Genomic DNA, 16137 nt, shown 5'->3' on the forward strand with positions numbered 1-16137 from the left:
ATATACGAGATTTCACGCCTGGTATCTATGATGAGTTTATTTACATATTGTAACAATTTGTTTCCCAAAAATGACCGCAAATTCCACCTTGATTGATTTTCAATTACGTCAATAAAGAATCTTAAAGATAATAAACATTTGTCGTCTTCTTTAGAACTCTCATAACAGTTTTTTATATTTTGAATTTTTACCATACATTGTACCTTAGATTAATATATAATCATTTGTTTAAATTTTAGCCGGACAGATATTATTACACAGTAACTGAAGGTGAATCTATCAATATAACCTTTACATCAACAGTTCCTGTGGGATGCATTTCATCACATCCAGATTTAAGATCTCATTGTGATCTCAATTTTTACATATCCAGACCTTATTATGGCGAATCAACTTGCGTTAATAACGTGATCAAAAGAGATATTGTATTCAAATCTAAATCGTGTGGTATCAGATTGGGAAATCTTGACTGGATGGAAAAGAGAACCCTACAGGTGTATGGATATAATGACGGAATGTATAATATAAACAATAGATATGCATACATAAGACTATCTACGTCACCTGCATATATGTCGACACCTAATAATATCTGGAGAGATGTGCAAATAAGCCAAATAAGGGTATTTAAGATTTGTTAGTCTTCCAACTATGTTCATTTTTTTTTGGATAAATTCAAAGAAAGTTTCAACTGTTTTTTAAGCCCAATGTACATGTAACATTGCCTGAATTCTAGACTTCAAAGTTTTTGTGTAAACGAATTGTTTGACGCTACGATATATGTCTATGTTTTGCGCATTAAATATTAAATATTTACACATCATCATTTTCCGGACAGCGCCGTTTTACTTTTGTTGAATTGTTTATCGAGGCATTAAATTGCTTGATAGGTGATGCTTCTGCAGAAGGGACGTTAACTCTGTCGACGCATCCGGTCTTATTTCGAATGGAGTTGAACCGAGTACGTAGATTGATTCTTTTAACTTGTATATTCAAAATAAATTTACGAGTTTTGAAAATTAGTTACACGTTACAGCTGTTTCTCCTTATTGTTAATTAATATGACTGATCTCATCGAAATTGATCGAATAATAAACCTTATTCATATATTCCTTTTCCGGACATTTAGGTTTGAAGTCCTGTTTCGACAACGTGGAACGTGCAGCACAGTATTTGGAAGAAAAATATTATGAAAAAGCAAAATATTGTTCACTAAAATTACAAAGGAAAATTCAGGTTCAACCTTAAACTTCTTGCTTAACTAATATCATTCATGGTTGCCTTTAAAATGGCTAATATCCGTAAAGGTCAAGATGAATGTTAACTTCACTATTAAAAACCTTGGTTCAATAAAATTAACGGTAACAATTTTCTTGCACCAGATGCGCTTTCAAATTGTGCGATCAAATAGACTTGTCAAGAAAGCCATGATAGAATCAATTGAAAATCAATTTCAAAAAATGAAATGCTGCTGGAATTTATAAAAAATAAATTAAACTCATTCAAAGTAAACTTTGGAAAAATACATCTATTGATGTTTCAGGTTAAATGCACATTTTTTTTCATTAGCATCAGACTATTTCGATTTTTCGAAAAATCTGTTCTTATTAAGTATCCCGAAAGATTATACATTTATTTAATTTGACGAAGAGATATATGAAAATGTTAGACTTTCAGAAATCGATGATTCACGTCGTTTTAACTTTTGTTCGTTTCATGTCTCCATATTTATATTGTATATGATGTTATTCACATTTTGTTTTGTTATGAGCAAATAATAAAAGTGTTGCACATTTGTTAAAGTTTTATGCTGTTTTTGCAGGTAGACGTAGTAGACAAAGATTCTGTTCTGAAAAACAGATTATGTCAGTCTTACAACGATCCACATTTCAGGACTTTTGATGGAACATACTATGATTATATGGGAATCGGTGAATTTGTAATGTACAAAAATGACCTTGGTCCTTATAGGGTAAGTCTTGTTTTTTGTACATTGTCTGTGCACAAATAATTTTAAAAAGAGTTCGCTGATTGCATACGCCCTTTTTCCATTCAACTATCTCGGGTGATTTAGTTTTTTCATAATGCCTTGTCAACTGGTTTATTAATTTTTCGTTGCCCTTTTGATATAGTCGGTGGGGTGTTCTATTGACTTCTGTTCGTCTAACCGAGATAAAAATGATATAATCTACAGCACTTAAAATGTTAATTCTAATACAACAGATGTAAAGTCTGGTTCTGAATTGTACACTCAAGCACTGACAATATGAGGTAAAGTATTGGGCTGAAGATGATTTCTGGTGCTGCTAGAACTTGGAATTTTGTTGATAATTCATCGTTTTTTGTTTTTTAGGGGGTGTTGGGGGGGGGGGGGGGTAGGCTGCAGGGAATATTTGTCCTTGAACCTAAAAATGTATAGGTATCGCTGTTCATGGACTACCATACATTCTACATATACAAGTTGATATTGCTTGGTCCTGTCCTGATTGATGAAAACAAATATATACTTTTTGTCAGTAAATTCGTGAGTAAAAGAACCTTTTTATTGTCCTTGTATTTTTTGTCTTGAATTTCCCTATAAATAACAATGTCCTTGATGAAGATCGCTCTTTTATCACTTGTTACCTCGAAAGTACCATTTTCCCAAGATTCAAATGCTTTGGTACAGACATGTTTATTTGTAAATTTTCATATCAATTTTTTATTTAAAATTCCCTCACAGAGCTCGAGTGTTTATTTTCTTTAAGATTTTTAACGATCTACACCTCAAACGTTTAATAATTGATTATTTTAAAACTTTTGGTTATTCAACAAAAACATTTAATGCGCATGGCATCATGCCTTTGTTTTGACACTTATTATCATCTGAGGACAGTGTTAAATACCAATAATATTTAATCATTTCGTTTATACTTGACATGTCAGCAAGTCTCAAATAATGGCCCTAAGGTTTATTATTTAAAATTTCCTCTCCTCTGGTTAGTCTTCTTTAAACAGTCATGAGGAATAACGTCTGAGGTTGACACAACATAAGTTTTGTCGTCACTTAAATTGGTTGAATGTTCTTTTATTTGATTTTATAAACTATTAACTTATACTGTTTATCCTTTTGGCGTGGCTTGGTACTTATGCTTCCCGCCAATGTGCTTTGTGCTGTGGTCATTTTTTGCATTCTTGTCTTTCATTCTTAATTATGTGCTTTGTCTATATGCCATTTTGGTTTTCTTTGTTCACATATTTGTTTGTTTTTCTAGCGGTTTAAATTATAACACAATGTTGACTGCTGTATCCTTATTTTTGACACTATTACCAATTATACATTGTATCTGTTTGTTTTGTTCACACATTGTTGTCAAGATAATGGAATTTTTTAGCGACTGGCATACAAGTGAGAGGTTTATCTAGCTATAAAACCAGGTTTAATCCACCATTTTCTACATAAGGAAATGCCTTTACAAGGTCAGGAATAAGACAGTTGTTTACATTCGTTTGATGTGTTTGAGCTTTTGAATTTGCTATTTATTAGAGGATTTTCCGATTTAATTTTCCTTGAAACTCGGTATTTTTGTTATTTTACTTTTTATGCAATATGTCGACTCAACTCACTAAGGACATGCTTTTGGAGTCATACATCTTTTAATACCGAAGAAGTCGTATAATCTGTAATTTAACCGATTGTTTCCCATTCCCGACATTTTGACTGAGTATTTATTTCGCGGTGGTTGATACTTGATAGGAGCATGCACTCTTCCTGTCGACGCACCGGTGTGCCCCCTTTGACGTTCATGCAATTACCCAAGTTTTGTTTATTACCTTGAATTGTTTGTTTTTTTTTATCAATTTATGAGATTTGACCATGGTTAGGTGAGCTGTTCTTATCACTTAGCGTACGTCGTTGTTGTCCATTAAATTTGACAAAAATCATCTCCTTTGAAATTACTATGCCCATTGAAACCAAACTTGGTCGAAATCATCATGAGTGTATCTTTTTTTTTTTTTTTTTTTTTGTGTCCGACGATCAAACATTCCTAAATGTACCAACATGACTGACTTTACTAAAAATGGAACATAGGGGTAAAATGCAAGTTTTAATATATTATCTCGAAAATCGCTAAAGCTAGTGAAAGGAGTGAAATACAAGTTTTGTTATATTCATGATATTATCTCGAAAATCGCTTATGATAGAGAAAATGTGACATCGGGGAAATATTACCAATGATAATATCTACAACTTTTGTTTTTTTACATACAAATTGGTAGACTTTTGTATGAGTTATTGAGCTTTATCATTAACTTTACTATCTTCGTTTCATTTTTGCCGATTATCTTCAATTTTTTTTTATGGAAAAAGAGAAGTTTTGAAAATCTAAAATGATCAGCATGGCTAGAGCGTTGTCGTAATTTCTGCTTCTTGCTAGTCCAAAAGTTATATAGCTTGTAACTACGAGAGATAAATCACTGAGGCCTTCAAATGTGCTCTATCAGCTTTGGTAGCGTGAATAAATAATCCATAATAGAAAAGATACATTTATTTAACTTGAGTAATAAAAGTACAATCTCTGGAACATCTGTTATTTGTTCACAGACATGTACAATGTTCTTATTTATTTCCCCAAACAACTATATAATGTACATAAATGGCGGTGTTATTAAAATACCATTCTTGTACGTATTAATGGGAGTTTACTTAATGCTACAATACAAATAACTCCAAGAGATGAGAGGCTTACAAATGTATGCACTACTTCTTATCTCTTATTAACTACGATAATAATGCTCTTCGAACAGGGCCAATACGGAAAAAAACCAGGGCCAATACAAAAAAAAAGCCGTATTAGCCCTAGGGCTAATACAGGACGTTCACTTCCGGTTTTCGATTTTCTTACGCCATTACTTAACTTTGGAAGTATCGTTATGCATAAAAACAGTTGTATAATATATATTAAATAAAAGTCATAAAATAAACAGGTTAAATGATGTGCAATGTTTTGTAACGTCTTAAAGTTGTGAAACGGAAAAAAACAGGGCCAATACAGAAAAAAGCGGGAAAAAAGCTGTATTGGCCCATGGGCTAATACGGGACGTTCACTTCCGGTTTTTAATTCTCTTATAATCATTTAATAAAAGTGTTATGAACTGGCTGTGTCTGTAATGGCACTGGTATAGATTCTCGGTCAGCTGTATTGGCCCTCGACCCTACGGGTCTCGAGGCCAATACAGCAAACCTTGATCTATACCAGTGCCAATACAGAAACAGCCAGTTAATAACGCTATAGTATTTCTTCAGACAATTCAGTATGCTGGTAATCCAAATATATTGTAATAACAACTTCTGGACAGTTTGAAATAGACTTAACAGATCTTAATTGACTGCAAGCGAATTGACTGAACAGGACTGATTTTACCGCAGTGAATAAGTCAGAAAAATGAAATTGACTTAAATTTTTTTTTATCAGTCTTTTACATGTTTTAAGAGCGATTCAGACCAAACTGACTTTCAGATCAAGACTGGTTTACTAGTAGCAGTTATTACCCATAAATGCAGATTTTTACCAATTTTAGGCGTTTTTGCATATTATCTTGAATAATAACTGACATCAGCAGGGTAAGATCTCCAATATGTGAGGACGGCCGAAATTGTCAGTCAACACTTTAAATCAGTTATTGTACATGTCCATAAATAATGATTTTTAACATTTTTGCATTTTAGGGTATAAGAAAAAACTGTACACAGCAAAAATAATCAGCTAGACAAGATCTACAAATTGGTGAAAATTAGCCTTCATTGTCAGTCGACTAATTATAGTAGTTTTTGTCCTAAATGTCGACGCGTTTACCCTTAATTGTATATAAGACAACAGTTTTGGTAGACATGGAAACACTGTAAAGAGTAAAAATGATCCGCAAGACACGATATTTTTACTTATAAATCATATGCTAGTTTACATTGTTGGACAGTGATCATGGTTGGAGATGGGCATATATCAAGATCAGCAACACAGGCGTTTTAGAGCCTTGAATTTCTAAAAGTATGATTTTCTTTTCAATTGCAATTAAACTTATGTCTTTTTTAGGTACATGCATTATTTACAAGCTGTGTTTCCGGATGGCTCGGTACTTCATGCATCTGTGGAATAGCAATACAGAGCAAAGAGTCATTATTTGTTCTACGTACATGTGGAACGGTTTCAGACAGAGAAAAATATTTGCTTCAACAACCTATTGTCTCACTGACATCTTGCGACAAATCAGATATGGCTATCGAAAACACAAATAATAATTACAAGGTTTGTATGCTTCAATTAAAAAAAATGGATAGGGATTCTTATTGAAGCCAAAGTTTTCATCAGACAAGCTATTGGTTGTGCAAAAGTTTCATATTCAAAAGGCTTTTACACATACACACTAGTATGTGACTAGAAAGAAACGTAAAGACATACTAATACATGTAATTCTTTTTAAAAAAAGAGCAGAAAAAATGATGTCACCGTTCTTGTTGTTTTACCTAAAAAAAATGATTGATTTATTGATATTCTATTTAAAGCAACATATATATAATTTATATCTCTATGCATGAATTGTTTTTTAAAAATATTTCTATAAATCAGAAATGAAATATCAAGATAACAGACCGTTCGTAGTCTTAACTTGTTACAAAATCATGCACCATGTATCACAATTTGCTAATTGCAGTAAATACTTTGGCAATGCTGACATGCTGAGAATATATAATTCAAAGGAAATAGATGCTTTACCATCATTACATTTTTCAGAAACATGTTTTTTGGTTATTTTAAGAAAATTTTGTTTTTAACTATTCCTAATGTTTTAGAATGTACAAAAACAATAGACAACATTGTAAAAAATTGCAATTTCACAGCCGTTGTATCGTTATTTTAAACAGAGAATAAAGCTAATTTTGTTAACACACGTAAATAATGAAAAAAAAGTATTTTCAGTAATTCATTATTTTTCAATTTAGATTATTTTGCCAATTGCAACAGAAATACAATTTTCCATAGCGAGGCGATTTATAAGTGTGATTTCTATAAAGCCGTCTGTGAAAGATATTAATACTGCAAAAGGTCTGTGTGGAGTTCCTAGTACATCAAAAGATCCATCAGATGACTTCACCCACCGTGAAAAAGGACCAATCAATAATTATAAGAGCTTTGCAGATTCTTGGAAGTAATGGTCTTTCAAATATAAATCAACTATTTATGCTTTTTCAAAAAGGCAATAATTTATAAAAACAATTGCAATTCAAAGACAAAAGTAATCATAAAAATTCCAAAAAAGATATAGCCTTCAATCGAGTGAAATCTAGTTTGTGGGAATCTTTTTATTTGTGAAACATTTATTTTTCAATTATTTTTTTAATTTTTGTTTCCAAATTCGTTTTCAACATTCAACATTCAACATTCAAAACATGTTTGTCAATATTTTTTTTCAATATTCGTTTTCAACATTCAACATTCGTTTTTCAACAATCAACATTCGTTTTTCAACAATCAACATTCGTTTTTCAACATTCAACATTTCATTAACATTCAACATTCGTTTTCAATATTCAATATTCGTTTTCAACATTCGTTTTCAACATTCGTTTTCAACATTCGTTAGCAGCATTCGTTTTCAACATTCGTTTTCAACATTCAACATTTTTTTTGCAACAATCAACATTCGTTTTTTAACAATCAACATTCGTTTTTTAACAATCAACATTCGTTTTCAATATTCAACATTCGTTTTCAATATTCAACATTCGATTTCTATATTCAATATTCGTTTTCAACATTCGTTTTCAACATTCGTTTTCATCATTCGTTAACAGCATTCGTATTTCAAAATTCAACATTCGTTTTGAACATTGAACATTCGTTTTGCAGCATTCAACATTCGTTTTCAATATTCAATATCGTTTTCAATATTCAACATTTATTTTCAACATTCGTAATTCAAAATCCAAAACTCGTTTTCAACATTAAACATTCGTTTTTCAACATTCAACATTCGTTTTAAATATTCAACATTCATTTTCAACATTCGTAATTCAAAATCCAAAATTTGTTTTCAACATTCAACATATAAAAAAGAAGATGTGGTATGATTGCCAATGAGACAACTATCCACAAAAGACCAAAATGACACAAACATTAACAACTATAGGTCACCGTACGGACTTCAACAATGAGCAAAGCCCATACCGCACAGTCAACTATAAAAGGCCCCGATAAGACAATGTAAAACAATTCAAACGAGAAAACTAACGGCCTCATTTATGTAAAAAAAATCATTCGTTTTTCAACATTTAACAATCGTTTTCAATATTCAACATTCGTTTGCAACATTCAACATTCTATTTAATTTTTCAACATTCAAATATTTTTTCTTCTATTTTTTTCTTTTTTTTTTGAACATTCAATTGCAACATTCGTTTTTCAAAATTCGTTTTCAGGATTCAACATTCGTTTTCAACATTCAACATTCAACATTCGTTTTTCAACATTCAACATTCGTTTAAAACATTCAACATTCGTTTAAAACATTCAACATTCGTTTTTCAACATTTAATATTCAACATTCAATTTTCGATTTCAACATTCAACATTCGTTTTCAATATTCGACATTCGATTTCAATATTCAACATTCATTTTTTTCTATTTCTTTTTTTCAACATTCGATTTCAACATTCGTTTTTCTATTTCTTTTTTTCTTCAATATTCGATTTCAACATTTAACATTTGATTTCAACATTCAACATTCGATTTCAACATTCAACATTCAAATCTAATAAAACAAATTTCAACAATCGTTTTCAACAATCAACATTCGTTTTCAACTTTCGACATTCGATTTCAACATTCAACATTCAAACTTTTTTTCAATTCTTTTTTTGGGAACATTCGATATCAACATTGAACATTTGTTTTCAACATTGAACATTCGTTTTCAGCATTCAACAATCGTTTATAACATTCAACATTCTTAAAGATACCAAAATAGAGTATTTCGCAAACAAACAATCTTGGTAGAAAGTAAAAAGAAATAAAAAAAAATAAAATCTTATCTAGTGTTTTGCTAGATTATAAGTTGTTTGATAGTGGTGTTTGTGAAAACGTTTCATCGCGTTGCATCACTTAAAAAGCACAGCGCAGCGCAGCGGAGTGACATGTGTAGTGGTGATGGAACGTTTTCCCGTCCTGCGCTAAAGTCTTTCATATGTTGCCGTAGGTGTTGTTGTTCATTGTAGTAAAAGTCTAAGGGTTTAATAATACATGTAAACTCTATACAATTAAAAGCATCATCATCCAAAGCTGCTGACTCGATCTTGGATGTGGAGGTTCTGATAAGGTGTATAGTATCTTTATGGTTTTTTTTTCGTTGGAGGACCTTCAATCATCTTGGTAGTTTTAAAAGCCATTTTTACTTGTGCTTCCACACTGGTTTAAAAAACTTGTTAAGATCATGACTTAATCATTGTTTTTAATTCGTTGTCATAATTGTAAGCTTGAATGCTACATTTTACCTCTTGAAATTAACTATCAAGAAATTCACGTTGTTTAGGATGGGTAGTTTTGATAAACGTTATTGATCAATATCGAGGGAACAAACGCCATAGAGCGATGGAACGAACGCTCTATAGCGATGGAGTGATGGTGGAACGATCGTTGGCGATAGCAGAAGAAAACAAGGAAAAAATGGACAGTCTAAGGATGTTTGTTCAATCAACACATGCCTAGGGTTAACCTTAATGACATAAGAACGAAAAGCGTACACATCTATTGCATGTCTGATTGTTTTATCCAAGAATTAAATGACTAAGGGTACCCTCTTCCTTTGACAAAGACCTATTTCACACCACTCTTGGTTCGTTTTCACAAGACCTTTTCGGTGCGGTATTTTTAAATGATGATAAAAAAAAAATTGACATTCAAATTTTGAATGTTGAATGTATGAATCGAATGCTTAAAACTTGAATGTTGAAAACGAATGTTGAATGTTGAAAAAAACGAATGTTGAATGTTGAAAACGAATAATGAATGTTGAAATCAAATGTTGAAGAAAAAAAAAATTGGCCAAAATAAATTTGAATGTTGAATGTTGAAATCGAATGTTGAATGTTAAAAACGAATGTTAAATGTGGAAATCGAACGTTGAATGTTGAAAAACGAATGTTGAATGTGGAATGTTGAAAACGAAAGTTGAATGTTGAAATAAAAATGTGGAATGTTGAAAAACGAATGTTAAATGTTGACTTTGTATATTTTGAACGTTAAAATACGAATGTTGAAAATTGAATGTTGAAATTTAATGTTTGAAAAAAAATGAAAAAAAACAACATTGTTTGGTTTTTTTTTGAATGTTGAGTGTTGAAATCGAATGTTGAATGTTGAAAACGAATGATGAATGCTGACATCGAATGTTTAAAAAAAAAAAAAAAAAAAAAAAAAAATTGAATGTTGAATATTGAAATCGAATGTTGAATGTTGAAAAACTAATGTTGTGTGTTAAAATCGAAAGTTGAATGTTGAAATACGAATTTTGAAAATGAATGTTGAATTTTGAAAAACGAATGTTGAATTTTTAAAAACGAATGTTGAATTTTAAAAAACGAATGTTGAATGTTGAAAACGAATGTTAAATGTAAAAATCGAATGTGGAAAAACACACAAACAAATATGTTTCACAAAAAAATGTTTGTGGATGTTAAATGTTGAAGGTTGAATATAAATAAACTCATCAAAGATACCAGGAATTTTGTATATACGCCAGACGCGCGTTTCGTCTCCAAAAACTCATCAGTGACGCTCGAATCCAAAAAAGTTAAAAAGGCCAAATAAAATACGAAGTTGAAGAGCATTGAAGACCAATAATCCCACACGTTTTGCCAAATACAGCTAAGGTAATCCATGCCTGAGGTAGAAAAGCCTTAGAATTCTAAAAAATTCTATTTTTTTTTTGTAAACAGATTATTTATAAAATAACCAACTTTAAACCTGTAGTGTAAACACGTGATATAAATAAATATGATACTTATCAACCGTTGAAATTGCAGACAGCAATCGAGCATATCAGTCCTGGAAAACATGATCTAGTGATATGACCAGAGTAAATTGGTAGTTGTTAATTCTCAAAAAGGAGTTACATCATGAGCATACTAAAAAAAAAACTAATAATGTGAGGCAATGGATGTGCTGAAAAACACCAGTAACAACAATATTAAAATCCTTTGTAAATTATACTATATCTATTCTACGATAAAACATTATCAAATCAGACACATCGAAATGTTTATATAAGGAACTTCTGAAAACACTTGTTAAAAACGAGTTATTAACAAAATCACCTGCGGACACGAACATTGTGTATAAACATTAGAATGAAAAATTACATATGCCAGGTTAATAGCATTAAAAAGGTTGAAGTTAGATCTGAGAAAAAGTCGTTAATTTAGATGAACCGAGACGTATAGAATACGTTATGACATTGGTATCACCAATCAATTGCAAATTACAATTTATGCTAATAATATTTGCATTTTTTGGTTCATATGGCATATGTATTACATGTTTTATGTATAACGTTCTTAATTCTATTATTTTTTGAAAATGTTTGAACAGGATATCAAACACGTCTGATGAACAACTGTTTGTTGAGGAGCCGGAATTTCTAAAAAAAATCAACGTTGAGAATAATTCGATTGTCACTGTTAGCAACAATAAAACCAACCCTAGCTTAGCTACATTTTGTTCATGTGAACAACAAGCTGGCAGTACAGAATCACTAGATGACATTAACAGCATAAATTGCAACTTAACAGACAGCCGTGAGGAATGTTTAGACTCATCAAGTTCATCCGGCTCATATGTTCAATACGAATCTTGCTTACAACCTCTACGGAGAAGACGATCAGTAAACCTTCCTCATAAGATAAGTAAACGAAGTTTAGGTAATGGTGATGACGTGGTAGATTTTCAACCGTTAACATACAGTGATGACGTAAATGAGACAAAAACTGAGGTAATATTAATTTGCAGACTGAACCTTTTGCATTTGTATGAAAAAAAAAACAATGTATAAGAGAATTAATACACCTATGATGAATTACAACCATAAAGTATAGAGGTTTTATCGACTGTTTAAGACATTTTTGAACATGTTTAATCTGAAAGAAGGTAAACACATGTCACTATAGATTAAAAAATCATTAAATTGCTATTATCTATAATTCTTTCATTTGTATTCATTATTCTTTTACAGCCACCAGCAACTTTTCGAAATGGTTGGACATCAGATAGAGCATATAACATATGTTTTACCAGCATAAACAACGCATTACAAAATGATATGTACAAGGCTTATGTTGACGTACCTGTCGACAAGTTCATAGAAGCGTGTGTAAAGGATATAGAAGTATAACGCTTTTCATTTTTTTAGAATATAGATACGTAAGACACAAAACTTTTTCTAATTACAAGGAAACAAAATTTGCATTAAAAAACTAATTTTAACAGAACGGAACTGAACATTTTGATATCAAATAGTTTGTGACAATATCTACTATTTAATTTATACTAAACATGAATCAAATTTCCTGAATAGTTCCTGAACAAATTCATCCGAATGCTACGTAATCTATGAACTCATTTCTGAAAACTTTTAAAGAAAAAATTAAACCTTAAAAGAACATATAATGTTCAGCCATTTCTGATCGTTTTAGATAAGATAGTCCGTGTTTTCCTAAGTACGAAGTATTGAAATCAAATGGCGGCAGGTTCACCAGACCTCATTATATAGAAAATCCTTTAAACATAATGTTTTATATTGAGAATCAGTCTCAGTCGGTTTTTTTTCTGTTTGTCATATTAACTTTCTTTTAAAGTGTTGTCATAAGACAGGCCGTTTTTTTTAAATTGAATTGTTTCACATATTGTCACTTCTAGCTTACGATACGGTTGTGCTCGTTGATGAAAGCCAAAAGGTGACATATAAATGTTAAAATCCGCTTAATTTGGTTGAATACTGTGTCATTTGCCATCCTTAAAGATATCATTATTTTATATGTAATATCTGTATAACAATAGGTATCTCTTTAGTTGAGATAAGGTAAATGTCCGATTATGTTTGATTGCTTACAGTCTTTGTTTCATTTCGGTATAAATATTTATACATGTAACTAATTGATATAGTAATTACTAAAAAAAAGTTTATTATGTCCCAATATATGATTGAAATACATCAAATCTCAGGACATCGTTTTGTTATAATACCTACAGGTTGCTGGCGACACAACGTTTCTTACAGACACAATAAATACCATGGTAACTAGCATAATGACTGAGCTTGTAAAAACTGAATCTCTGTATACCCAAAAATCAAGTGATGGATCACAAACATTGTTAGAATATTTTGCTAGTGCATTATGTCTAAACAACTGCAGTGATAACGGAATTTGTAAATCGGGTAAGGATATTTTATTGTTGAAAGAAAATAATCAAGAGTGTATAATTTAAAAATCATACAGTATCGCAAATAAAAACAAAATTTAAATGATTCAGAGAAATCAAAATCTTTAGGATAAAACATTTTGAGGATAAAAAAAAACAGTGAGTTAAAAGATAATGATACTTTTCTCAGTAAGCTCTGTTAAGAGAACTCATTAAAGATACTAGGCATATAATTTTATACACAAGACTCGCGTGTTGACTGACTCTTCAGTTCATTTAAGGTACATGAATACATAGGATAACGTTAAAGTTAAGGATAAACATTCCAATCTTATTAAATAATATGTCGTAGATAAAACATAACAATTTAAGTACAATAATCTTAAAAGTATTTGACAGACATCGTTAAAAAGATCTCAAAGAAAATTGATGTCATACTTTAACTGTTTTGAACAATTGTTTTAATAATGTTTCGCGCTCACAATTTCAGGGGTTTGCATATGTGACAACGGACATTTGGGTGAAGATTGCTCTTATACCACTTCATCACCACCGACTGATATCAGTCTTCCTTTTAATGGTGAATGTAAACTATCAACTCGTTTATGTGAAGCAATGAATGTATTTGGAGACTTTCTAACTACCTCTGTATGGTGTAAGCGGAAACATTTTCAGGTACATTATAACATAAGTGTGTAATTTGCTAAACAAAATGTGTGATAAATTTTGAATCAATAATACAAATAGGAACCTTACAATCTTAAAACCGATATGCATAATTCCGTGTTCAACATTTGATATATAATTTTCACAACTTGATTTGTTTAAACGGGATTCGTGTTTCTCTTTCTTTAGTATTTAGTTTTGTTCTTTGTTCTTTGTGCTTTTTATTCTTTTAAATGTTTATGGTGTTTATACTGGTAGCAGTATTGTATCATTGTCATGAACATAATAATTCAATTTCGAAACTTCACATTCGTTCAAGTTTAAGGGTTAGAATATTCACATGACCGATGGTTTATAAAATTGGTGATAGGGTCTTAGGGTAAGATAAGAGTCAATAACCAGCCCTCTATTGCGCAATGCCTAGTCACTTGACATAATTTAACAATATAATTTATAGGAGTGTCACATGCGGGGTAGGATCCCCCCCCCTTCAGGAGCACCTTAGATCATCTTTGGTTTTAGTAGTGTTCGTGTTGCTCAGTCTTTGTTTTTTACATTGTGTTTTGTATGATACTTTTTGTCTTTAAGCATTTTTTTGCCATGACATTGTCAGTTTGTTTTCGACCAGTGAGTTTGGATGTCCTTTCGCTATCTTTCGATTTTTTTTAAAAATGCGATTGGAGATAAAGAATCATTTTATTTTAGAGGGTAAATATGCGTTTTGTGTAGCAGTGTTGTTATTGTTTTTCCAAACGACATACATATAGACACAGATAGCGTCAGAAAATGCTTAACGATTCAAATGTTAACCAATTTCAACATGATGATATATATGATATAGAGCTCTAATTTAAATCACAAATTTATTTGCAAATTTATATTTAGTAATTAAAAATAGAAATATACAAAACTCAAAAATCGAATATCTGATGTTTTATAAATATTGTAGTTGAATATTATGGGTCGTAACATTCATATAAAGTACGTACAAACTTCGACGGTTGTATTACTGTGCGGTGTTTTCCATATTTCCATGTATTAGACAAGTAATTGATATGACACAAAATTATTTCTACGTACATAAGTATACTTTTTGTAATTTCTTAGCACTTAATATAATATTTATTAGTTAAATGCGTAAAAAAAAATCTAAAAGTAGCACTGCCATCCACACTGTATAAAAGAGAGGCAAAACACTATAAGGAACATTCAAACTCATAAGCCGATGATAAACTGAAAATGTTATGACAAAGAAAATCGAAAAACGACGAAACGACAAATAACAGTTCACAAAACACAACATAAAAAAACTAAAGATTAAGCAACAAGAACCCCACCACAAACTGTTTTTTTTTCGGGTGCTCCGAATGGGCAAGCAGATACTTCTCTCCATGTGGCACCTGTTGTGTTGCTCATTGATAAGTCTCATTCGGGAGGTCACATTCAAGGGAAAGATGACGGGATTGTAGTACATCGGTCGTCATCTGTGAAACAGAAATTCCATACCGGTCAATCAACTCGTCATGTCTCCCGTAAAATTTTCGAAGGGGTGAATTTAATCAACTACATGTACTTGGAAATCTTGGTTTAATAAGCTTCCAAGTAATATAATATTTTGATAATATCATCAATTATTGTAATAAAAAAAGAGAGAACACATTGTGATAAACGAGTCAAAAGGGCTAAACAAGATGATTGAATGCCTACAGCAAATATATAAGAAACAACAAAAAAATTATACAATTGATTTCTGGTAGAGTCTTGTTTAGAAATCAAAATTTCCATTGCTGTTGATGTGGAAAAATCCAGGAAAATGCATCTGAAGCACCTTTTTTTAAAGCGTCATTTTAATGTGGTAGCCCTTATTGGATATCGCTGCCGGGGGACTGTTCTCTAGAGTATCATCAACCACTTAAATTATTCTAGTCCCATATTTGACATAACTATTCAATGCGTTTTACTGCGTGCTTGATTGTACCATCCAATTTATTTGTATTCAAACGCCCCAGAATAATTTAA

The 16137-nt window shown here is 31.1% G+C and overlaps 1 protein-coding gene across 1 annotated transcript in view; it reads left to right on the forward strand.

The window, feature by feature from the left end:
• The window catches only part of LOC143079799 (von Willebrand factor D and EGF domain-containing protein-like), a 56154-nt gene that overhangs the window by 28302 nt on the left and 11715 nt on the right, over positions 1 to 16137 (forward strand). The window contains exons 11-18 of the mRNA XM_076255388.1: positions 240 to 623; positions 1823 to 1972; positions 6075 to 6287; positions 6983 to 7188; positions 11626 to 12025; positions 12266 to 12418; positions 13282 to 13468; positions 13943 to 14127. Coding sequence (XP_076111503.1) covers positions 240 to 623; positions 1823 to 1972; positions 6075 to 6287; positions 6983 to 7188; positions 11626 to 12025; positions 12266 to 12418; positions 13282 to 13468; positions 13943 to 14127 — 1878 coding nt within the window. The remainder of the gene's footprint in view (positions 1 to 239; positions 624 to 1822; positions 1973 to 6074; positions 6288 to 6982; positions 7189 to 11625; positions 12026 to 12265; positions 12419 to 13281; positions 13469 to 13942; positions 14128 to 16137) is intronic.

The sequence above is a fragment of the Mytilus galloprovincialis genome, chromosome 6, assembly GCF_965363235.1.
Source record: "Mytilus galloprovincialis chromosome 6, xbMytGall1.hap1.1, whole genome shotgun sequence".
In the NCBI taxonomy this organism is placed as follows: domain Eukaryota; kingdom Metazoa; phylum Mollusca; class Bivalvia; order Mytilida; family Mytilidae; genus Mytilus; species Mytilus galloprovincialis.